Source organism: Rutilus rutilus (genome assembly GCF_951802725.1).
Source record: "Rutilus rutilus genome assembly, chromosome: 22".
NCBI lineage: Eukaryota > Metazoa > Chordata > Actinopteri > Cypriniformes > Leuciscidae > Rutilus > Rutilus rutilus.
In genome coordinates this window covers 4865115-4890367 of record NC_140227.1, presented here as the reverse complement: position 1 = coordinate 4890367, position 25253 = coordinate 4865115, and the positions used below count along the sequence as shown (strand labels likewise).

Sequence of the window (25253 nt, the reverse complement as noted above, 5' to 3'; positions counted from 1 at the left end):
GGCCCACACTTGACACTTTCATCTGGCCCACATACCGTGTGGAATGATGGCTCTTGGGCGGTCCGCTCCTGTTTGCCGGATATGGGCCACAGTCAAGTGTGGGCCTGATGTGGGCCAATTCGGCTTCATTTGTTTTGTTTACGGCTGACATGCGGCATTGTTATGGCTTAATTGTGGCCCACATCTGGCAAACAGGAGCGGACCGCCCAAGTGCCATTATTCCGCGCGGTATGTGGGCCAGATGAAAGTGTCAAGTTTGGGCCGGATCTGGGCCACAGCAACTTTGGTGTCTGGGCCAGATATGGGCCAGTTCTGCTTCATTTGTTTTGTTTACGGCTGACATGCGGCAGTGCTATGGCTTAATTGTGGCCCATATCCGGCAAACAGGAGCGGACCACCCAAGTGCCATCATTCCGCGCGGTATGTGGGCCAGATGAAAGTGTCAAGTGTGGGCCAGATCTGGGCCACACCAATTTTGCTATCTGGGTAGTTTGCTAAGCTTCCGGCACACTCTGTGTCCGAATTCACTAACTCGATTTCATTCAGACCTTCAAGTGAATGATATTAGTTTTCCATTTTTATCATGCTGTTTAAAGCGTAGACAAAGTACAATACAAATTGCAGTCATAAACCTACCCTTACAATAACCATTGTTACGATAACAGGGATACAAAATGTGGAAGTATAATCTATAATTGTCACGAAAACCCTGGAGCATTTTGCATCATCCAGCAGAATTTTACTTAGCCTGGCTCCGCCCTCCTACATACTTCCGCTCAATTTTCATTCTCCTTCAGTACTCCGTCATGGGTTTGCTGTATATTTTTGGGTTTTCTCCGGCCAAATTTTTACCGGTCCAATCAGCGAACAGAGGGAGTGGCTGAGAACGAGGACATTAAGGTTGTGCGCTAATTTGAGTTGTAGGGTTACGTCACGACCAAACGTTAGCAATTGGTTATGGCAGATCCAGAGTGACTCTGGGCAGATCCAATAGTTTTAAACTTCAAAAGAGTACCCGCCGTCAATGGAGAGTGGCCAGACTCTCTGTACAAATGAAATGTACGAAAGTCTGGTAGGACCAGGCTAACTTTTACTGACAAATAAACATGAATTTCTCTGTCCAGGTAATGAGGAGAACAAGGGAACATTGTTCAGTTACTACTGACATTGTGACAATTCAAAGCAGATTGAAAATCGGCAAAGTTACTTTATAAGCATCTAAAATGTGTTAGTCATTATTTTAGACCTGCAAACGCAAAACGTCTACACTACAAAAAAAAAAAAAAAAAAAAAAACCTGGAAAAACTTTAATTCCAGATTTAAAGTTATGACAAAATATAAAATACATCATATTTTAAAGAGAAAATATTTTCTGCACCCTTTCTACATCACTAATCAAATGTGTGACACGAGCACCTTTTGTTTGTGTCTCAGGTACAGAATTGCATAATGCTGTCATTCATGGTGTGGAGATGCTGTATGAAGAACAGCGTACCGGGACAGCCCCAGAGAATATGGTCCTGATGATCATTTTGCTGACTGATGGGGAACCAAACCAAAGTATGTATGCACATACCAACAACCATTTAATGTTTCCAGACTAATAAAGCTCAAAAAAGCTGGGCTCAAGAGCAGACTATAGATTAACTAATCAGTTATTTGTAGCTGTTGTTCATTTTTGTCGCCTGTTGTCGCCTGTGATGATAAATTTTAATCATAAATTTGACTAATTCTTAGTCCCAAGATCGCCTCCTGAGATCCAAGAGAGCATTCGTAATGCAATTAATGGGAATATCACTCTGTTCAGTTTGGCCTTCGGTAAAAATGCAGACTATGGATTTTTGGATACATTGAGCAAGCAGAACAATGGCATGGTTCGCAGGATTTATGAGGACTCAGATGCTCCGCTTCAGCTACAGGTATCACAACTGGGGTCTTTGCAAAATATTAAATATTAATATGATTTAAGTTTTTTATTTTATTTATTAAATCAATCTTCATTCAAAAAAATCTCATAAATCACTTTAAGAATCATAAAGTCCTAAAAATGTAAAGATACATTTTTCCGTTATGGAGTATTTTAATATATTACCATTATTATTATTATTTTCTACCCAGGGATTTTATGAAGAAGTGTCAAGTCCTCTACTTTCAGAGGTGAATTTTCACTATCCGGACAACACTGTTAACTCATTGACAAGAAGCCATTTTAAACAGCTATTCAACGGCTCGGAGATCATGGTCGCTGGGCGACTTAATGACTTAAATGACATAAACAACTTTGCAATTGAAGTGTCCGCACAAGGGGTGAGTTAATAATCTATGGTTCCAGACACATATACACACGGTCCATAGTAATTGTAATTTGTATATAAATCTGTTTTAAATGTGGACATTGGTTGTTGGGTGTATGTGCGCCAAAATCATCTCCTTGTAAGTGTGAAAAAGAAAAAAGCCTTTATGATACAGATAATTTTATAGGGGCACACCTCCCCTCGTCAGCCATTGGTTGGAGATAGACAGATAGCTCTGCCCCAAACCCACACCATTGGTTGAGCTATTGTTGCTATGTCAGGCTTATTAAAGTTGCTACTGCATATTAAGCTGCATATTCAATTAAACAATTGAATTATATCATATTATCATTAATTCATATCTATAATCACATTCTCAGTGAACTTCCATCATTATCAGTGGTGAGCTTGTTTGGGGGGACTAATCCTGCTTTGTTTGTTTTGCAACAGTTTGAAAATAATTTTGAGTTGAAAGGTCAGACAAATGCTCAGAAGTGGGAAACCATATTTCCTGATGAAGAGTATATTTTTGGGGACTTCATTGAGCGTCTCTGGGCGTATCTGACCATCCAGGAGCTCCTGGATAAGAAGTCAGTTCCTAACCTAAAACTCTCAAAGATCAACAAGCCTTCTTACATAGTTAACCTAATGTGAAAATGACTAGTATAAATGTAATTTGTCTGAATTCTTTTTACTGATTTTAATTGGGGCTGACTTTATTCATAATCTTTTAACCAGAAGATTTGAATCAAGTCCAATTATAATACAAAAATGTTTTCTGACAGAGACAAAGGTACTCCAGAGGAGAAAGGAAACGCCACTGCTGATGCTTTAAGCCTTTCATTAAAGTACAACTTTGTTACGCCGCTTACCTCCATGGTCGTCACTAAACCTGAAGATGAGACCAAAAATGACATGTTCATTGCCAACAAACTGACTGAAGGTATGACTAAACTGTCAAATAGCAAACAGAAGTTTGCAAAAACTCATGGAAATGGCACATTAATCTCAGAGGAGAAGCCCATACATTTAAAACAGAGTTCCAGTGTTCTCAGTGATTTTGTTCATGTTTATTCAGTTTTATGACACTTACTCTTTTCTCAACACTCATCCACAGAGGAACAAGGAAAACTTGACAGATATGGTGGTAAGCCATTACACTAGCCCTTATTAATCTGGTTAAGTCTGACATCACTATCACAGTATCCGCTCCTTCATAGTCCAAAAACAAACAACAAATGTTCTAAAACACAGTCACAATGTGCTGAGCAACCGAACAATCATGATAATCCTACCCGTTATCTCCATAGCGAAATCTAGTTGGCCAGGCAGTGATTAATTGTTTATGAATCGTTTAAATACTGGTGTCCGTGACGCCATGAGCATGGAGACTATAGTGTACTAATGTGCAAATTAGGCTAAGAGTTTTAAAGCTTTCTTTTATATTTGACATTATTTAAAACCAAGTGAACTATTTTGGTGCATTTATTTTATCTTATTTGCAGGTTTCATACCGGCCAGTCACTCACATGTGAGCTCCTCATCACCTACATATTATGGTAAATGTTAAAACCATGTACTGGCCATGTGAAATGTAGGTAAAGATTCATAAGTCACATCAGCAGTGTTATTCTTACAATTTGTCAATAGCTGATGGAGATCCACACTTCATCATTGAGCTGCCAGAAAAGAATGATGCTCTGTGCTTCAACATTGATGACGAACCTGGTACCATCTTCAACCTGGTTAGAGACCCGCTTACAGGTAAAACCAACTTGCTATTTTAGCAGAAAAGTACATTAACATTCCCCAGGCATAGCTGTATAGAACACAGTTCTTCTATCGTAAACGTGGTTCCCCCTCCTGGCATTATTGATTCATATTAAATCTAAAAGGTTTAAACTATTTAACATTTTTATTTGAATTGTGGCTCTCCCAAGCTGTCAAGTGCAGCTTTCCAAGCTCCGTTCTTCAGCAAAATGGTAACAACAAAAACTCCAACATAACAGAAACATAACAGAAATCTCACTAACAAGTCTTTCCCTTTACTCAAATCACATAACACTTAATTGCTTTATTTACTGTCCTAATGCAGTCCCATGCAAAGCATACTGGGACCGATTCGTGTAGTTTTTTTTGTTTGTTTGTTTGTTTGTTTGTTTTTTGGCATCGACTGGTTTCGCACCGTTGAAGAAACCTAAGAAGTAGCGTAAGAAACCTCCCTACTAGATTGTACTATTCATGAACTCGGACCAATAATAGACAGCACAGCAAGTTCAGAACAGGTTTAGGCACTGTCCCAAATGGCACACTTTATATGCACTTTCGGTCTTGTGGACTTACAATGGATGTGTGTGTCCATTAAGCCCATGCGACCGTATGGTATCCCTTTTGTCATTTTAGGTTTCAGAAGGGTGCGAGCGAGTGCCCCCTTTGCGGTCGGTATGCGCCCTCGATGCGCACTTTTGCTGAACTCGCACTGGTGTGTGTTTCGCAGCAGACCTCTTCCCGACAGTCAAAGCTGCGTAACGTCACAAAAGTCTGAACTCGTAGAAAGACCGCGAGTGTTTAGGGTGCCATTCGCCGCAGGCCGATCTCGATCACGCGACAACGTTACAAGACAGAGCTGGGAGATCAAGTGAGAAAAAGTTTGCCTTCACCATAGTATTAATAACACTGCTGCGAGATAGATATCTAATGTCGATATTGAATGTGATGACAAAAAATATTCTTTGTTCATCTTTCAAAGATTGTCCCCATTTGTAAAACTATAAGTTGTTGGCAAACAAACACTTTTATTTAAAAATAAAAAAGACATGAAATTACCACTATAGCCAGTAGATGGCGGCAGAGGAGCACTTATTGGCTTATTAGCCATTTCAAGAAAAGCTGAAAAAGCAGACGACAGTCAACGGTGTTTAACATGCTTAAATAAATAAAAACCTTTTCTATTTTTCCATCACCACTAGGCTAGGGCGAACAAAGTGCACAAATTTTATCTTAAAATCTGTATTATCTGAGGTTATTCAATAATCAGGGGCTTAAGCTCCCCAGAGTAGCTACTCACCAATGACAGAATTCAAGAGGACAATATGTTTGTTGTTATCTTCTGAGCTATTGTGAAGTTCAATGTTTTAGTATTTTTTATTTGTTTCTTTGGTGCTCCACAGGCATTTTGGTAAATGGCCAAACCATTGGCGATAAGAAGGTCATCCCTGGGGAAAAAGTAAACACCTATTTTGGGCGCTTTGGAATCGTTCATGAGAAGTTTGGCATCAGATTGACAGTGAGCACAAAAGAGATCTCAGTGTCTGATGAGGGAAAACAAGCAAAATTCTTCTGGACTGAGACTGCCACGCTTAAAGGGCCCAAGTAAGATGCAGGATCTCGGGTGCTTCTCAATCGGAAGGCTGCATATCTCGACTGCCACGTCATCAAGCTCCGTCAAAGGCTGTCTCAAATTGAAATATCCTTAGAAGGCAGCCTTCATTTCGCGTCCTTCATTTAGCTCATTTTCGCGTCCTTAAATCCCCCACAATCATTTGCACACATTCCAATTCTTTAAAAAGAACTGACGGAAAACGATTCGCCGCTTCATGTATACATTATACTGCATTTGTCTTACATTTCATAATAATCTTATATTATGAAATGTAAGACAAATACAGTATAATGTTTTCAGAGATGAAGGCATAGGCTACATGTTATTTTTTGTTTTGGTTTAAATTAATCACTTAATTCTAAACTGGAAGTCCACAGACAGCTGTATTGCATTAATATAAAGATTTTTAAATGAAAGTATTTTTCCAAAATGACATTTTAATAGTATTTTGTGCCGTGACAGTTGGGGCAGGAACATGTGTGACGTAGCCCTGCGCACTTAATAGACCAACTCATTCCGGCGTTTAATGCTGAGGAGTCTAGCCTACAAGCCTCACTTACACAAGCCTGGACTAGGAAGGACACAGCCTTCCGCTTGAGAAGCACACATCATCTTTCACTTCATTCATGTCAGGTCATTGTGAGCTAACTAAAATTTGTACTCTTCAAAAGGAGTTGGAAAAAGACTAAACCTCCTCACAGAACTCTGTCCTTCTTTCTCCAGCATGGATCTGCAGGTGATCAAAGATCGCAGTTTAACAGTGACCCTGAGGAACTCAGTCAAGTTTCTTATTATCCTGCACAAAGTCTGGCAGAAACATCCGTATCATCAAGACTACCTCGGGTTCTACACTCTGGACAGTCACCTGTTTTCAAGCAATGTCCATGGCCTGCTTGGTAAAACACTTAAATGACTTACTACAATATACTGTATATGTCATATTAAAGGGGAACTTGGCAACTATTTCAACTTAGTAAATCCGTTTAGAAATCATTTGGATGAAATAGGAAGTCTCGTGAGAAGCGAGAACAAGCGAGAAACACAAACTGCTTTACGGCAATTCAACATAAACACACACGCCATATGATACTGTGTATGATGTATTACCCACCTCAGTAGACATAGCTTCACACGATAAAGTTGGCCGGCTCCCATAATAACAAATGCGCATGAGCAGCGGTAGAAGGGGAGAGGAGGGTGCCGCAAGTGAGATTTTTTTACTACAGAGTTGTGAAATATACGGCCCACAGCTGTAGGGGGAGCTCGTTGAGAAAACACACGACAACAAAAGAGAAAATCAGCGAAGAAATGGCTAGAGTTGCCATGTTCCCCTTTAAAATAATTGTCCAGTGAAGGGCACTTTTGGAGGCAATTTTGTTTTTTTAAATCAGAAAAGTAGGCTTATAAAATCTCTTATTGTTTCTTCTGTTAAAACGTATTAGATTTGTAAAGTTGTATAAATCATCATTTTTACAGTCGTTTTAGGGATTATGGTGTTTCATTGTCATGGCAACAAAGCTGTAAAATTGGATATGACTTTGCACAGAAAAGATTAATCATCAATTTTTTTCACACCAAAATCATGATAACGTAGGCCTACATATTTCTACATTATGTGGCTATACTGTTGAAACGGTGAATATTTTTTAACATTAATAAATTAGCCCAAAAAAAAGGATGGACAAGAGGAAAGTCAATGTCTGTGGTAATCAGCATTATTCCACAAATGCTGTCAACTTAGCTTAACTTCTACTGAGCGACACAGTCTGTGACGGTTTCACTCTGAACTTGTTCACGGCTCTTTAGGTCAGTTCTACCATGGATTGGAGTTTGAAGTGAGTGAACCGTTTCCAGGAAAGGATCCAAAGAAACCAGACGCCATCATGTTTGTTAAGGGACAAGAGCTTGTAGTTACCAGGTGAATTTAAGACACTGTGCAGTTTACCCTTTCATTGAACATGGAGGGGTCGATCACAATTACACTGCATTATTCTGTGTCAACAGGGGTTGGCAGAGAGATTTCAGACAAGATGTGAAGAACGGAGAGCAAGTGCCTTGTTGGTTCGTTCACAATAACGGCAACGGACTGCTGGATGGAGTTCACACAGACTACATCGTCTCTGGCCTCTTCAAGACAGTCTAACAATAAACCTCTAAAGCCAGAAAAATCAATGATTGACAACAGTTATCAAACAGATGATTAGAGAAATTATCAAAATGATTCGGCCATCAGCCTTTAAATGTAATTTGACCAGATCATTTGTACTTGGAAATTTTGTTGTCAAAATACTAGTTGTTGTCAAAATATAGATTTTACAATGTATATCAATAACCAAATATTTGGAATACTAATTTTCGATACACTGAGACCACCTGAGGTTTCTCGCTCTCTTCTCTCTGTCAGTGAGTTGACAAACACAGCAGTGTGTGTATTTTAAAGAACAGGTTTGCCCGTTTTCAATCAGCTTTTTATTGTTTCGATGTCAGTACTAAATTAACAAGAAGTTCTCTTCTCTTCCTAGATCTCCCCATTTATTTGTCAGCAAAAAGTCCCCCAGATGAAGCAAAACTTGTCGTTTAAATGAGTATAAAGTCAGCAGTGCTGCATGTTTCAGAGTGAAGCATGGCTCTGTGTTCAGTGCGCACGCATGCAGCTCGTGATCCAGTGTTTTCAGCTCAGTAAATGCAACAAAATCAGTCTCTGCGTGTGCTGCGAGTTTAACAACAATTTGGGATACACTTTATTTTCACTTTCGCATTATTTCCAATATTTTGCACTTATTTGTGTTGTATCGAAGTTAGAAATTCCACTATCATGACAACGCTAGTTGGAACTTATAAGCATGAGATCACGGATATACATTTAAATATATCTATAAAATATATATATATATATATAAATTAAGACTGAAATGTAAACACGTGACATTTAACATACATTAAAGTGCCCTATTATGCTTTTTTGAATTTGACCTTTAATATAGTGTAATACAGCTGTTTGTGAATGTAAAAGGTATGCAAAGTTTCCAATAACAAAGTGCACGACAAATAAGTTTATTGTCTCCTTAACGAAACAAACAATAAATTCTAAACTGCTAAAACAAGTCGTCATCAATTACAATCTCACTTCCTGTTACGTATCTATGTAGGTTTGTAACAACTTTGCAAAATGCCAGCCTGTAGTCTTCATTGGCTGCCCGTGAACAACGTCTACTTGACCCCTTAAACTATGTAGTTGCAGCTGAGACTGGAAAGGTTTGGCTCATTTTGCCGACATGTCGAGATGATGCTGTTTTCTGTCCAGCGAATCCATTTTGAGGCACTTCAAAAGGACGAGGACTCGAATTAACACAGTAAAACCGACACCATTATTACTGTTCATATCACTGTGTAACAATTGCTGAGGAAGATCTGGAGCTGAATTTCAGATATGTAATAGCCGCAGTGTTTCCAACACAAGCGGTCGACCAATCATAACAGACTGGGCCATCTGACCAATCAGAGCAGAGGAAGCTCTCAGAAAAGAGGGGGTTTAAAGAGACTGAATCTTCCAACAAACCATTTTCTGAAATGAGGTGATGTGCAATGTAAATGATGAAAATATGAAAGTGTTTATTGACCCTGGAAGCATGTAAACCTATTGTAGAAGACTCCAAAACAAAATGAGGAACCTTTAAAATAGCACAGGTACTTTAAAATCACTCTCTACTGGATACTTTTGTAATTTCTTTAAAATACTGGATTCATATCCTTAGAGATGCATCAAAATAAAAATAATTTATACTAGTATAATTTTCATGTTATGGCTGATATTAAAATTCTATATTCTAAATAAATTAAAAATAAAACACTACCATCTAAAATCAATGGTGCAAGTAAAATGTGTGAAATATTCTGTATTGCTGGTTCTATCCCAAGTCAACCATCCTGCTCATCCAACCATTCCAACAATTTCTTTTAATAATAATAGCCTAATACATTCGGCTAATTTTGTATGCTGACTTTGGTTGACAGATTTTTCTAGGGAGGATTCTCTAGATTAAAACTGAAAGCTATAGCAGCGCTTAATGGCAACATGAAATAAAATATACCTTGAGAAGCACAAACAAACAAAATACCTGACAAAGACACCTGACAGTCACATACCGAGAACTGTCATTAAAACACTTTTAAAAGATTTTGTTCTATTATTGTTCGGCGGCATCCACATGGAATGTAGAAGTCATCCATTTGAGAGGATTCCAGAGAACGCAGTTGAATAAACTTTGGCTCCGACCACATTAGTTCCCAAGCAAAATAGAGGAGAGGTTGATCATGTGAATTTGATAAGAAGGCCCTTACTTTCACATTTAAAAGATTCAATGAGGTTAACTTATACCCTACCTAATGAGGTTAACTTATTTGATCAGTCTGCACAAATAACGATCAACATGCTTATTTGCTTTGCGGCCCCTTTAAATAAAGTTTAAAAAAAGACCAAGCATTTGATCTACGTCAAAGCGTCAGAGCGTCCATGAATCTTTCTACGGCGTTGTTGGCAGGGCGGACAGAGCGGATTTTGCCATTCTCGCTGGCGGCGGTGTAAACGCACAGTTAGTGATTATAAAGGAAGGCTCTTTTGTTGCTTTCTGTTTATTACCCATTCACAATCTGAATACAAGTTTAGTTTTTCATGCTGCTAAGTACACTAGATTGTCAATTCTGGATTGTCAATTGAATCATAAACTGCAATGATGGACAGTGATAACCAACAGACGAGACAAAACGGGACTGATTTTCATTCAACAGTTTTTGCTCTGGTACTGAAACTGGAACAGAGAACCACAGAATTTTACTGGTATTGGTACTGACTACTGAAAATGTTGTACCGTGACAACCCTAACTTGAAAAATAGTGCACAATTTAAATGGATTAATTTTATGATGCTTTGATGCCATTTTTGGAGCCTGACAGGCCCTGGTCCTATCCACTTTCATTGGAGAGAGAATGTAGAATTGGTCAGAAACTACATTTCTCAACTTAATTTTTCCTTTCGTGTTCCATGGAAGTTCCATATAGTTTTAAACATATTACATGTGAAATTTCTCATCTTCTGTTGATGTAAAATATTGACAAGTAAGAGTACAGTTCTTCACAGCAGTGCCATTTAAAGGAGTCATAACCTAGTATTACATTGGATACCTACTGCTGTATTATAGTCTTTCAGGCCCTTCTAAAAAAGAAAAGTGGAAAAAAAATAAACACAGACCTACTTTTACCCTTATTTCTGAAGGCATTATTGTCTCGCGAGATCAATGCGATGTTTTGGCTGTCGTGGACGCTCTATATGGCTCTGCACGCCAGTTGAAAGGGTTGTTGGGACAGCGTCATTAAAAATGAATTTCATCCACTGGTCCCTGATAGTTTCGTCCGATTTTGGGAGATAAAACACATTTACATGTTTTTTATGGCAATCAACCACAGAGCAAGTCCGGTGTGCACTCGGTTTCTCCATCTTTCTCGACTGAACTGAATATGAGGGGGAGAGGGGAAGGGGGGCTTCCTGCTGCGGTGTCCATATATGGTATATCCTACTACCTCATGACGTCAAGAGGGAGCTGAAATCAAAATCTCGTATTTGAGTGCGCGTGCACGCGCGCTGGTTTATTTACCCTGAGGTAAACAAACGCTTCACTTTTAAATATCGGCTTCCCGGCCAGTGTATAATCGTTAGTCGATCATAACATACATTGATTCTCGTGGAAAAGTGAAAATTGCAGGTTATGACTCCTTTAAGGTAATTTAATGTTAAACTAAATTAATTAGAGAATTAATAATCAGCAATCCTATTGAAAGTTTTTTTCCCCTCAAAATTGTGATTTACATACTCCTTTGAAAAAGTGTGAATGTAGTTTTGGAACCTGAGATGAGGGAGGCTCACTAAAGATTCATAATCTATTATACATGGTCTGGTCACTGGGCTTATGGAAAATGTGACCCAACTCCTTTAAAAAAAAAAAAACATTCTACACCCTGTGCTAAACCGGGCCAGTTCACGTCACGACTGTCTGACAGTAGGTGCCATTTATCCACCTTATTTTTCAGTGTGGAAGTGTGTGTGTGTGTGTGTGTGTGTGTGTGTGTGTGTGTGTGTGTGTGTGTGTGTGTGTGTGTGTGTGTGTGTGTGTGTGTGTGTGTGTGTGTGTGAGAGAGAGAGAGAGAGAGAGAGAGAGAGAGAGTTACAACTGTACAGCAGATTCCTTAACTTTCTTAAATGACTATCTTTCAGTCTCTCTCTCAGATAGAAGTGCAAAGCATGCGAGTGGACTGCAAGGTCGCGTCTCGCTTTGCTCACACAGTCATGACCACCAAAGCCCTGAACACAGCCAATGCATCACAGGAAGTGTTCTTTGAGGTGGACTTGCCCAAAACAGCCTTCATCACCAACTTTAGCATGTTAGTCCTCCTTTGTTTATACAAGCTATAAATACATTACACTTGCAACATGCCCAAAACCCACTATGACAAGCATCATTCTGCCAAGCAGAATGATGGACTCGCTCGAGTCTATGAGGCCTCAGATGCTGCCCTTCAACTGCAGGTAGAACTGACAACTTTATACTCTCAATCAATAAAAATAATACCTTATATCCAGATAATAGCCGGGTCTTGAATGATTTCCTTTTCTATAGGGTTTTTATGAAGAGGTGGCTAGCCCACTTCTCTTTGAGGTGAACCTAAATTATCCTGGTAATGCTGTAACTGACTTGACACAAAGTCACTTCAGGCAATTCTTCAAAGGCTCTGAGATAGTGGTAGCCGGACGCCTAAAAGAACTTGAGATTGACACTATTCTGACTGAAGTATCTGCACAAAAGGAAGCACTATTGGTTGAATAAAAATCAGTTTGATTGTACAGTGTCATAAGTGCCATACATCCAATTTCAGTTGGAGGACCAGTTTGTGGTCCAGAGTCAAGCAATTGCTGAAGAGTGGGACAGTGTGTTCCCTGAGCAGGAGTACATCTTTGGCGATTTCACAGAGCGACTGTGGGCATATCTGACCATCCAGCAGCTCTTGGATAAAATGTCAGCGTGAGACATATGCGCTCAAATAATTCAACCTATTCAACCTGAGAATTACAAAAAATAATACAATGTCCAATAAAATTTGTTGACAGAGAGAAGGATGAAGAAATGCTTGTTGTTGACAAGCTGACTGAAGGTACTTGGTAATGTTTTTAAGCTATATTCCACCCAAAAATGAAGATTCAGTCATCATTTACTTATGCTCATGTCATTCCAAACCTGGCTTAAAAGGTTAGTTCACCCAAGAATGAACATTTTGTCTCACCCTAATGCTGTTCCAAACCCATAAGACTTTTGTTTATCTTTGGAAACATTGTAAATATTGTTCAGCGAACATAAACAGAAGCTAAACCGAACCTGCTTGACGTGCAAAAACAAACCTCTCGCTGAAGCTCAAACGTGCAGCGTAACACGAGAATGAACCTCACTGGTTTTCAAATGTCATCGCATGAACATCCTTGAGCTTCCATTTACCACAACTGATGTGTGAGTTAATGAATATTCATATGTGAATAAAAGCCTAAATTAAATCTGTTCATCATGTAAAGTGATTGTCTCTTCTGAAAATTTGGACTAAACCGCTCAATTCTTATGGGTTAGATTTACATTCACATTTTGAAGCATCAAAGTGGTAGTTGTGTAGCTGTCAATGAACAGTACAAAACTAGCTCAGATTTCATTAAAAATATCTTCCTTTGTGTTCCAAAAATGAACAAAAGTCTTACGGGATTGGAACGCCATGAGTATGGAGCTTATAATATGACAAAATTATTTGAATAGTGTAATCTAACAAAATTTTATATTATGTGGAATTTTAAATAGTTCTGATTTGATTTCTTTAAACGAGTATTGAACATTTGAAATTTAACGAATTGAAATGTTGTTATGGCTGAATTGTATAGACGTGTGTTTTTTTGTTCTGAATTCTTAGACTGCAAATATCAGATTATATAAAAAAAATACAGATTCAAGTTTTCAAGATAAAGAAGAAATTCAGAACTTCAAATTCTGTTTTCTAAAATTCGAAAACGCAGAAAATTCAGGTCGGACAGAAAGTAGGTCACAGGTCATCCACAGGGAAGAGTAGAGGGTCTCAGAAAAGTCAAATGGTCATTTTGGCCAATTGACCCTTCGCAGGGAGTTTGATTGACAGGTGATCTGACCAATCATAATCCGCTGAATCTGCCATTTTTGTCCGACAAAGCAGTCAGGAGAGTTAATAGATTAACGTTGGAGGATTTGAACTTGAAAAACGTAGCAGTAGTTCCCTTACGAGAACGGTTCTCTCGTACTGCGTTGCAAACGCTATGGGAAAACTCCTTTCTGGAGAATACTTTATTTTAAAACGCATTGCAGCTGCACAGCAAGAGAGCATGACAGCTCGATAGAGCGAGCTGATAGGCTGTACTGCGGCAACTGCACGAACCTATGGCGAATCAGCAAAGGCAAACGGTCCAATCGGAGCGCTTGGCACCTTGCCAAACTAAGCGCGCCAAAATAGGCGTGGCTGAAGAGTATAAATTCAGAGAATTCGCCATATGACAGATTTATCTCCTTCAGCTCGAGCTATGTTTCTCACCTCGTTTTTGCTGACCTCTCCGGAAAAGAAGCCTCTCGTCGTAGAACAGCCCTTCAGCGGAACAGCTTCAGCGCCAGCATCATCTCGCCAGCTGATCGTTTCCCTGTGGCATCCGACGAGCATATCCTTTAAGCTTTTATCCATCTAAAAGAGCAGAGCATTGTTTCAAATGCCGCTCCCCGTCTGCGAATCCTGCGGGATTCCCCTTCATGTGTCAGATAGACAAACCCAGTGTGCTGTCTGCCTCAGCCCTGAGCACGCCGAGGCATTGCTTACTAAAGGCGGCTGCCTATCCTGTGACAGCATGCCGGTCTCAGCGCTTTGATCCAGGCTCGCTCTCGCTACGTCAGAGAGCGGGCCCACCGAGCCCTGCAGGAAGAAGAGGCGCGAGCAGAGGATCCACGAGCACAGTGATCTGAGAGCGTGCACACCGGGTCTGTCCCCGTGTGCCTCGCCTACACCTTCTGATACTTCTCCTGTGTTATTCGCGAAGAGCGATCAACGCCCCTCTCTCGAAGCGGCTGCACTCGTCTCTTTCGGCAGATCTGCAGAGGACCTCGATGATGCTGTTTCTGTGGCGGCGTCTGAATGTGAAGATTGGTCGGGTTCCACGGACACCGCCCCCTCTTCTCAGACTGAGCGAATCAACACTAGAGCGAGCACTGACGCCGAACTTCTCCGCGTTATCACTCGCGCTGTCGACGAGCTGGGACTGGACTGGCTTTCTCCAGAAGAGCCCGCGAAAAGCCGCCTTGATGAATGGTTCCTGCCGGGGCGCCAACAGGCTCCTCCCCAGCGTGCCGCTCCGTTTTTCCCCTGAGGTCCACAGCGAGCTTACTAAATCATGGCGCGCACCCTTTGCAGCGCAAACGCGCTCTTCTGCTTCTGCCACGCTCTCTTTCGTTGACGGCGCTGAAGAGAAGGGCTATGTAAAGCTCCCCCCGCTAGAGGAAGCGGTCGCCGCTCATTTGTGCCCTCCCACTGCAGGCAGTTGGAGAACAAAAGCGACGCACCTGTCTCGGGGCTATGTTCCCCCAGAAGAATGGTCTCTCCATCCCCGGACGGTGCGTTGGTTGTGGGAAATCTTCGGCAAAGCAGAGTTGAACCTCTTCGCCTCAACTATAGAATACAACTCTCATTGCCCAATATTCTTTTCAAAGAACAGGGACGCGATGGCTCACGATTGGCCCAGCCTCCCACTTTATGCATTTCCTCCGGTCTCGATGCTCCCTCAGGTCATCGAACGGATCAGGAACACCAAGTATGCAGTCCTTCTCGTAGCCCCTCTCTGGCAAACCCAGGTCTGGTTCCCAGAGCTGATGGAGCTGTCCACGACACATCCGTGGCCGATCCCGCTGAGGAGCGATCTCCTCACGCAGGCGAACGGGACAATCTGGCAACCCCGTCCCGACTTGTGGGCCCTCCATGTATGGCCCCTGAACGGGTACCCCAGGGCCTCCCAGGAGGGGTCCTAAACACCATAATGGAGGCTAGAGCTCCGTCCACAAGACGCCTCTACCACCTCAAGTGGTCAGTTTTCTCCAGCTGGTGTCTAGCTCGGAACCTCGACCCACTTAACTGTGAAGTACCAAGGGTACTGACTTTTCTCCAAGAGCTGTTGGACGTGGGATGCTCCCCCTCCACGCGCAAAGTGTATGTGGCAGCTATTGCAGCTTTTCACTCACCGGTGGCTGGCTCTTCCTTGGGTAAAAGCGACCTCATTGTTTGCTTCCTTAAAGGAGCCAGGAGACTTAACCCACCACGGCCTCCATCGGTGCCGGCCTGGGACCTTTCCCTGGTTCTACGGGCTCTTAAGGGACCTCCCTTTGAACCGCTTCAGTCGGCTGATCTGAAATCCCTCTCTCTTAAAACCACTCTGCTCCTAACACTAGCATCAGTTAAAAGAGTTGGGGACTTACAAGCACTCTTCACAAGCGCTTCTTGTCTTGAGTTCGGTCCTAATGACTCCAAAGTCGTCCTTAAACCAAGACATGGATATGTACCGAAGGTGCTCTCAACTCCATTCAGAGCCCGGGTTATTTCCCTATCGACTCTTCAAGTGTCGGAAGAAGATAGCGACGCCCTCACGCTTTGCCCTGTCACAGCTCTGAGAATGTATCTGGAGTGTTCTGCCTCTTTCAGACAGTCTGAACAGCTCTTTGTCTGTTTCGGGGGCCGCACCAAGGGGCTGCCAGTCACGAAACTCAAACTGTCAAGATGGATTGTAGATGCCATCTCTCTGGCCTACACCTCTCGGAGCCTTTTGTGTCCCATAGGTGTAAGAGTTCATTCCACAAGAGGCATTGCCTCCTCGTGGGAATGGTCCAGCGGGATCCCCATTGAAGACATTTGTGCGGCGGCTGGCTGGTCTGCTCCGTCCACATTTGCAAGGTTCTATAACCTAGAGGCCTTACAGGCACGAATTCTCTCCATTTAGGGCCCTGGCTCTCACGACCCAGACCTATGTGTGACTTAAGTGACCCTTGTGCTTCACTATACACAGTGTATATAATTTAAGGCCCGTCATTCTGGTCTATGATATATCAGACTACTCTGTTATTAGTCCCGGGTCTCCCCGGACACGTTCAGAGTAGTCACCGGCGAATAGCACAGCGTTTTAAATGGGGTTCCCATAGCGTTTGCAACGCAGTACGAGAGAACCGTTCTCGTAAGGGAACGTACTCGGCTACTTTCGTAACCTCGGTTCCCTAAGAGATAAGGGAACGAGTACTGCGTTGCCTGCCGTGCTATTTCACTTATATCAGGTGCTTCGCTTCAGTCGATTAAACCTGTCATATGGCGAATTCTCTCTGAATTTATACTCTTCAGCCACGTCTATTTTGGCACACTCAGGTTGGCAAGGTGCCAAGCGCTTCGATTGGACCGTTTACCTTTGCTGATTCGCCATAGGTTTGTGCAGTTGCCGCAGCACAGCCTATCAGCTCGCTCTATCGAGCTGTCATGCTCTCTTGCTGTGCAGCTGCAATGCGTTTTAAAATAAAGGCTTCAATATTCTCGAGAAAGGAGTTTTCCCATAGCGTTTGCAACGCAGTACTCGTTCCCTTATTTCTTAGGGAACCGAGGTTACGAAAGTAACCGAGTACGTTTTCTGGCACAAACGTGGTGGTGGTTCAAGAGAATCCGTGTATCATTCATTCAGTTGTTTTTTGATTTAATATTAAGAGTAGAAAAACGAGAAAACAGCTTGAATATTAGATTTCTAATATTCTTATAATAGTCCTCCGCTGCTGCAGTTGTGAGGATTCTTAACGCCCTTATTGCAACTACATTTCATCTATTTCTCATCAAACAACTCGACTAACGAATAGCTCGACACAGCCCGTACCGGGTAAGAGCCTAGACAGGGCTTTCTTCAGTGTAGACCAGCAGTTCTCAAGTGCCGGGGGGGGGGTCCGTGAAATCGTTTGCTATAACCTACTGTATTTTCCGGACTGCAAAGTCACGTTTTTTATCATGAAACACACTGTGATTTATTCCCAAGTTACTTAGGCCAATATAAAAATTCAAGGAAAAAAGCAATACAGAAATTATGAGTTCTCTTGGCTGCCTTGAATATAAGTATTACAACACTGATGGCCCAAAAGTGTGACCGTTTGATGCTACAATTTTCTGCAGAGGTGCTTATGTGACACATTAACACTGTATTATTTTGATTCACAGAGCAGCGAGAGGACACAACAGAACCTGGTAAGAGGAATTAACCTTAGATTTAGCCATCACTGTGAACATTAAGAGGTGTTTTATCTTGTCATGTCTTACTATACAATGGATTCTGCAAAAACTTTTGAATGAAGACTCTCTCTGTCTCCATCGCACAATTCTACCCTTGAAGATATCGGTGCACTTTATGCTCCACCTCAGTTGATCGGCAGTGGTATCAAAAATCTCAGACTCTCTGCCAAAAGACCCCAAAGTCTACTCCCCACCAAAAACTTCCAAAGACAACTCTCTGCCAAAAAAAAACCTAAATCTACTCCCTTCATATCTTGGTGAGAAGTGATGTCATTTTTGTGGTGTGAATTTGAATACATTTTAAAGAGAACTACTTTAGTAAAGAAAAAAAAACATTTATTACCTGTTACTTATGTTTGTCTCTTGTTCTTTAGGTTTGTTAGTTGATGGAGATCCACACTTCATCATTGAGCTGCCAGAAACCATCTTCAACTTGGTTAGCGACCCGCTTACAGGTGATTCATTCTGTCAGAAAACAGAAATATCTGGATGTGGGTAATTGGAACTAGGTTTATTTTCCATCTTCTCTTTCTACTCATATCTGTGTAAAAAAAAAAGAATATTCAGGCATTATAGTGAACGGCCAGATCATTGGAGATAAGAAGGTCATCCCAGGAAAGAAGATGCACATTTATTTTGGGCAATTTGGGATTGCTCATGAGAAGTTTTTGTATCAAATTGATGGTGAGCACTAGTGATGCGCGGGTCAATGTATAAAAAACCCGCACCCGACCGACGTTTTCAACTAACCCTGCGAATAAGGGCTATTCTAATTTTTTTTTTTTCTAGTCGACTAGTAGTTGTTCATTTAAGCCATTCGTGGACAAATCGCCCCTATATATTAATTTAATTACTTAAATAGGCTGTAGCCTACAGGATAATAAGCGTTATGACCGCACGCATAAAGCTTGCCACAAAAAACCGGTTAAAGTAATGATTATTAATGTGTCTAAATTAGCAAGGAGACATTTAATTGTTTAGTAATAAACTGGTGTTTTCTGTGTCGCTGCAAAGATGAAGTTGACGATGCGGACTCGCCATGAACGCCAGAGAGAAATGCACATTTCATATGGATTACAAAATCAGAGAGTAGGCTAGCCTATTTATTTTGGTTTGAATATTTTCGTTTAAAAGTAGACATTTCAAGCTTTCTGTAATAGATAGCCTATATTTCTCAAATCTGTGAGGCACAAGCTGAGTTTCGGCGCCCTCCAGTTCACATGCAATGCAAGTGATCGTGCCGGCGCCTTATTACATTGTCTGCTATATATTTGCTTCTTATTTATTAAATACGGGAAAATTGATTGATAAAACATTGATCAAAATTAAGATACAATTTATACAAAACGAAAATCTTTTAAAAAGAGTTTTCTATAAAACAAAACTTAATGAAGTCGTCAAAATCATGTTTTACCAAAAACAGCGACGTTGCTAGGAGGGCGCCAGCGCCTCTGCCTCGCGAGTGGATGATAGCCCTGAAGACGCCTAGCAATGATATACCTTTTTTTTTTAACAATATATTTATTACATTTTCAGTTTACATATCACAACAGATTACATAATGAAAAACAATCATGTAAAACACAGCAAACATTTTATACCCTGTTCTCCCTCCCACCACCCAACCACTCCTCCCTTATACCAACCGCTTATGACCGAGACGGGTCCACGCAGTCGTCTATCTCTCGCTTTTAGTTATTTCTTTCTCTTTAGCTCTCTCTGCTATTAAAGAAACTAGCTAACCAACCAATAAAATTATTGTAATGAACAATGCAACATTTATTAACATAACCATTAAAGGGTTATTTATATTGAAACGATTACGCACATACCAGATATTAACATACCTGAGGCCTGCGCTGAAGGGTGAACAAAAATATTAAAGAAATAAAATAATACAACTGTTGGCCATGTAAAGTATGTTCATAAAGAGCTAAACAACACTACTTGTAAAGTAGGTGCCATTATCCTGAATTCTATGGATCATGTCCGTTTGGTTCCCCCTCAACCATGAAAATACACTTAATTTGGCCATGAAAGTAAAAGAAACCGAGACAGTCATATTTGACGAAGAAAAGTTAAGCTTTCCTGATAACGTATGCCATAGGTTCGTCTTGATCCTTCAAAGAGACTGGACAAATTGGTCTACTTCAGCCGGCGTTTGGAACATGTAGGATCTCTCCCCATGTGTCAGCAGAAGCCGTGCTGGAAAAATTATTCTGTGCTTATGAATACCCTTGTCTCGCAGCTTCTTTCGCACGTCATCATAGTCGCGCTGCATCTTGTGAACACCAGCGGAAAGGTCTGGATGAAAACGGACTTGTTCGTTATTATAAAGAACATTCCCTTTGATCCTGGCTGCCTTTAACACTCGCTCCTTGTCTTTGAAATTCCAAAACTTCATAATCAGTGTCCTCGGGCGCGTCATTCGCGAGTCGTTATTTGACAGTGCGCCAATTCTGTGAGCCCGCTCGATTACCAGTGGCTCCCGCGATTCCATTCCTAAAGCCTCTGGTATCCACTTTTCAAGAAATGTAGCTGTGTCCAGGCCCTCTGCTTTCTCCGGTAGCCCCACAAGTCTTATATTGTTACGTCGGCTTCTGCATTCTAAATCTTCCACTTTGTTTGAAAGAGTTTTAACGGTGCTTTCCAATATGCTCACTTTGGATATTAGCCCATTAACGTTGTCTTCGGCATCAGAAATACGTTGTTCCGCGTGCGCTAGGCGCCCTGTGCATTCCTGTATCTCCTTTCTTACCTCCGTAATTGATGTTTGCACACCATCTATCTTCTTATAAAGGCCACTTTTCAGAGACATTATGGCTTTCATGATATCCCGGTTATTTTCGCCCGAAGTTGCTACTTCACCATCTCATTCTTCAAGGCCGTCTTCCATAGCCGCCATGACGTCGCTAATTTCTTCACCCTCAGAGTGTTCGTCTTCGTTTCGTGTTTTTTTCTTGTCTTTTTTGCCACCTTTACGTGACATTTTAATCCCCTGTACTCTTATATATTTATTGCTTAGCTTTAAAAACACTCCTGGTTGGTATTGTAGGATTAATTACATGCTAACAGCAGAGCCAAAAAGTTGCGACCTTTTAGCACCTCGCCATAACCGGAAGTCTGCAATGATATACCTTTAGTGGTAGTATACCTTTAGTTAAGTTATACCTTAAGAGTCTTCGTAGCGCGCTAAGAGACAATGTTATCGGAAAATGCAGCCCAGGTATGATGCGTATGATGCGTAATGGAGATTCCAAAGCGCTCTTCTTTGGTCAGGACTTTGGTTTGGACTTCCTGCTCAGCTACTGTTCGGACGCTCTTGCTTACTGCTCCGCGCTTTGCTCTATCGCTTTTACATTTTATCTCCTATATTTTTATATTTTATTTCCTTTTATCACCTAATTTTATCTTCAGCAAACAGCACAGTGCTCAGACAACAAAGTTTGGATTACTACAAAAACGCAGAATTCTTTTACCCGACCAGCTTACATTCCGGGAAAGGAAAACAAACTGCCTACATTCAGGATAAGAGAGAAAATGCCTCTTCAGGTTCAAGAATCTACTTGCTGCACTAACTGCCACAGACTTTTACAAAGGATTGCAGTTCTTGAAACAAAGTTACTTACGGGACCACCAAACCAGACGGAGCACACAACAGAGCTTCGTCATGGACAGCCTCAGCATACAGCCGGTGAGTCCCATGAAACTAGTGCTCCTCGACAGGTAGAGAAACAAGCCGATCGACTTACTAATCGATGGCACAAACAGGGAGGGAGACCCAAAGGCACTCGAGACATCAGATTGTCACGAGCATCACATATTGCCGCAGTAGCATCCTCTACCCCAGATACAGCTCTGACAAGGATTGCAAACACTGGTCTGCTACCACCGCCTATACATCTTGAGAACAGATTTGAAGTACTAATGAATGTAAATGAGGAATCCCCAAATGTGATGAATATGATCAAACACAGACTGAATGGGCCAGTAGCTAACACTGATGCTAACTGGCGCTCAAGGTCGAGCAGACAGCGGCACTCAGCTCAGAGCGCAGCCGGGCCCAGGACTCTGATAGTGGGGGACTCCATAATCAGAAACATTAGCAGCAGGGATACAACTACGTGCTGCCTTCCACAAGCAACAACTTCTGATATAAACAGGGAACTTCAGAACATTCTGATGAAACATAAGACTGCAAATCGACTCATCATTCATGTGGGGAAGAATGATATTCATAAAGAGCAGTCAGAACTCCTTAACCCTCTGGGGACCAAAAACGCGCCCGCGCGTTTTGCTCGTTTTTTTTTTTAGCAATGAAAAATAAACACAAAATGCTCTGTTAATTTTGATCTTTCATTTTCGTGTAATACATCAATCGATCCTGTTCAGTTTCTATTTTTTTTCTGTATACTCACAATAAAAATAAAGTGTTTTGCTTTTTGACAAATAAAGAAAAACTAACATGATGCTATTTCTGCCTTCTCTCTGTCAGTAAACTCCCATTTGAAACGCGTTCGAAAATGATCTATAACAGACCCACGGGCATAAAGCTTGAGATCGCAGCTTTTAAATGAAGTAATTTATATAAAAAACAAATATTATCAGCTTCTGTAATCTGTATAAAAAGAGAGCGACTCCAGTCGAGCTCATTACGAGATGATTCACAGTAATTTGACCACGCCCCGGAGAGCGCGTGCTATTCAAACGCAAATTCTGAGAACCATTTCAGTCTGTGAAACGCCCACATCAACTGTAAACAAAGAGGCATAATATAGCCTACCTTATGGAGAAAATTTTCCGTGCTGATATGAGGAGCAGATCCCGCTGAGGAGTGAGGTAGGCTAAGTTATCCTTTCTCAAGTGTTAATGTGGAATAACGTTATGGAATAACGTTAGTGTAGGCCTATGTAAACAAAAAGATGAATCGCGTTTCTATAATATGAATCGCGTTTCTGTGAGATGAATGAAGGGTACATATTTGTAAAGACTGTTTAGCCTAAATATGAATCGCGTTTCTGTGAGATGAATGAAGGGTACATATTTGTAAAGACTGTTTAGCCTAAATATGAATCGCGTTTCTGTGAGATGAATGAAGGGTACATATTTGTAAAGACTGTTTAGCCTAAATATGAATCGCGTTTCTGTGAGATGAATGAAGGGTACATATTTGTAAAGACTGTTTAGCCTAAATATGAATCGCGCGTCTGTGTGTGAAAGAATAAACTGCTTTGCTAGAGCCTACTGAGATGAGTAAAAATCGACTGAAATATGTTGAAATAAAATGTATTTGTATAAGCAACGTATTAAACTGCAAATTAACATTTATAGGCTATGCCCTAATATTTCATAAAAACAACGTTACAGTCAGGCGAAGTATGAAAGACAATATTTTGTTGACTAGATTTGGGTACAGTTTTTACTGCAGAATATACTGTCACATCAAATAAGCTTTTCTGCTCATATAAAATACTATTTTGTCAAAAATAAAGTCATAGACTAAGATGTTCCAATGTTGGCTATATTCAAACTAATGAATACATATGATAAAATGTAGGCCTATAATCTTTTTTTTTTTTTTTTTTTACAAAGAAAGAGTACTTTTTTGCAGAAATATTGCTGAAATTGTAATTATTGTTGTAATTGTAACCTTTTTAATAAAATAGCAACACATATTTACAAGATAGATGTAAGCAAAATCTTAAATGGTCAATATAAGTCTTCTTCTAAATATATAGGCTATTTTGTCCTTGCATTGTGGCTCAGTCGGTGTCACACCTGAATGAATGGCTAATTATGCAGAGTCATTATGCAGAGTGGGTGGGACTGGGTAATCTAAGGTGTAAACTACTCCTCCCCCTCGCATATTGGCTTTCCAAGCAAAACCTGTTTTACACCATTTAAATCAATGTATTTTTTTTTTTGAACGATAAAGCAAGACTATTTTCACATAATTTTGAAGCTAGAACTCGAAGAGAAAACATCCATTAGTCAAAAGTCTTGTGGGCACATATTTTGTATGAGTTTTGTGGTCTTATTTCAGCAACTTTCATTTTTATTTTTTTAAATAACCACGCATAAACATTATTCTCTTAAAAATACAAACATCTACATACATGTTGCTCGCATATTATGGTAGGCCTGTTTGTGCTATATAGAGTGAATTTACACCTTTGCCATTAACATGTTTATAAATAACTGAAAAAAGCACAAATGTCAGAGCATGTCAGAACATCTCAAGGGCCCCAAAAACAGCTTGGTAATAAACCCTTGGGTTAACCCTCTGGGGACCAAGGTGTTTTTGGAGCCCTTGAGATGTTCTGACATGCCTTGAAATTTGTGCTTTTTTCAGTGATTCATATTCTGGCTAAACACTCTTTACAAATATGTATCCTTCATTCATCTCACAGAAACGCGATTCATATTATAGAAATGCGATTCATCTTTTTGCGGTTTATAGGCCTACACTAACGTTATTCCATAACGTTATTCCACACTTGAGAAAAGAAAACAGCCTACCTCACTCCTCAGCGCGGTCTGCTGCTCATATCAGGAGATATTTCTCCTCATCAGCACTGTGGAAACTTTTCTCCATAAAGGCTATAATGTCTCACTCGCGACGCGCTTTGTTTACAGTTGATGTGGGCGTTTCACAGACTGAAATGGTTCTCAGAATTTGCGTTTGAATAGCACGCGCTCTCCGGGGAGTGGTCAAATTACTTTTGAATGGCTCGTAATGAGCTCGACTGGAGTCGCTCTCTTTTTATACAGATTACAGAAGCTGAGAATATTTGTTTTTTATAAAAATTACTTCATTTAAAATTGCCTGTTTGACTGAATTTTCGCGGAGTTATTGATCATTTTCGAACGCGTTTCAAACGGGAGTTTACTGACAGAGAGAAGGCAGAAATCGCATCATCTTAATTTTTCTTTATTTGTCAAAAAGCAAAACACTTTATTTTTATTGTGAGTATACAGAAAAAAAATAGAAACTGAACAGGATCGATTGATGTATTACACGAAAATGAAAGATCAAAATTAACAGAGCATTTAGTGTTTATTTTCATTGCTAAAAAAAAAAAACGAGCAAAACGTGCGGGCGCGTTTTTGGTCCCCAGAGGGTTAAGAAGGATTTCAATGAACTTTTTGAAACACTTAAAAGACTGAAAGTTCAAACA

At 40.6% G+C, this 25253-nt stretch overlaps 1 protein-coding gene across 2 annotated transcripts in view; it reads left to right on the top strand.

The window, feature by feature from the left end:
- The window catches only part of LOC311281897 (inter-alpha-trypsin inhibitor heavy chain H3-like), a 29142-nt gene extending 20362 nt beyond the window's left edge, over positions 1–8780 (top strand). Inside the window, exons 11-22 of one of the 2 annotated variants that reach the window (XM_084395254.1) lie at positions 1435–1560; positions 1738–1919; positions 2119–2307; positions 2745–2884; positions 3080–3237; positions 3412–3438; positions 3800–3853; positions 3945–4058; positions 5465–5666; positions 6400–6572; positions 7483–7594; positions 7681–8780. In XM_084395254.1, the coding sequence (XP_084251380.1) occupies positions 1435–1560; positions 1738–1919; positions 2119–2307; positions 2745–2884; positions 3080–3237; positions 3412–3438; positions 3800–3853; positions 3945–4058; positions 5465–5666; positions 6400–6572; positions 7483–7594; positions 7681–7819 (1616 nt within the window). In that variant the 3' untranslated portion in view covers positions 7820–8780. Of the gene's footprint in view, positions 1–1434; positions 1561–1737; positions 1920–2118; positions 2308–2744; positions 2885–3079; positions 3238–3411; positions 3442–3799; positions 3854–3944; positions 4059–5464; positions 5667–6399; positions 6573–7482; positions 7595–7680 lie in introns of both variants that reach the window. The other variant, XM_084395253.1, reaches the window with a different exon arrangement.
- The last annotated feature ends 16473 nt before the right edge of the window (positions 8781–25253 follow it).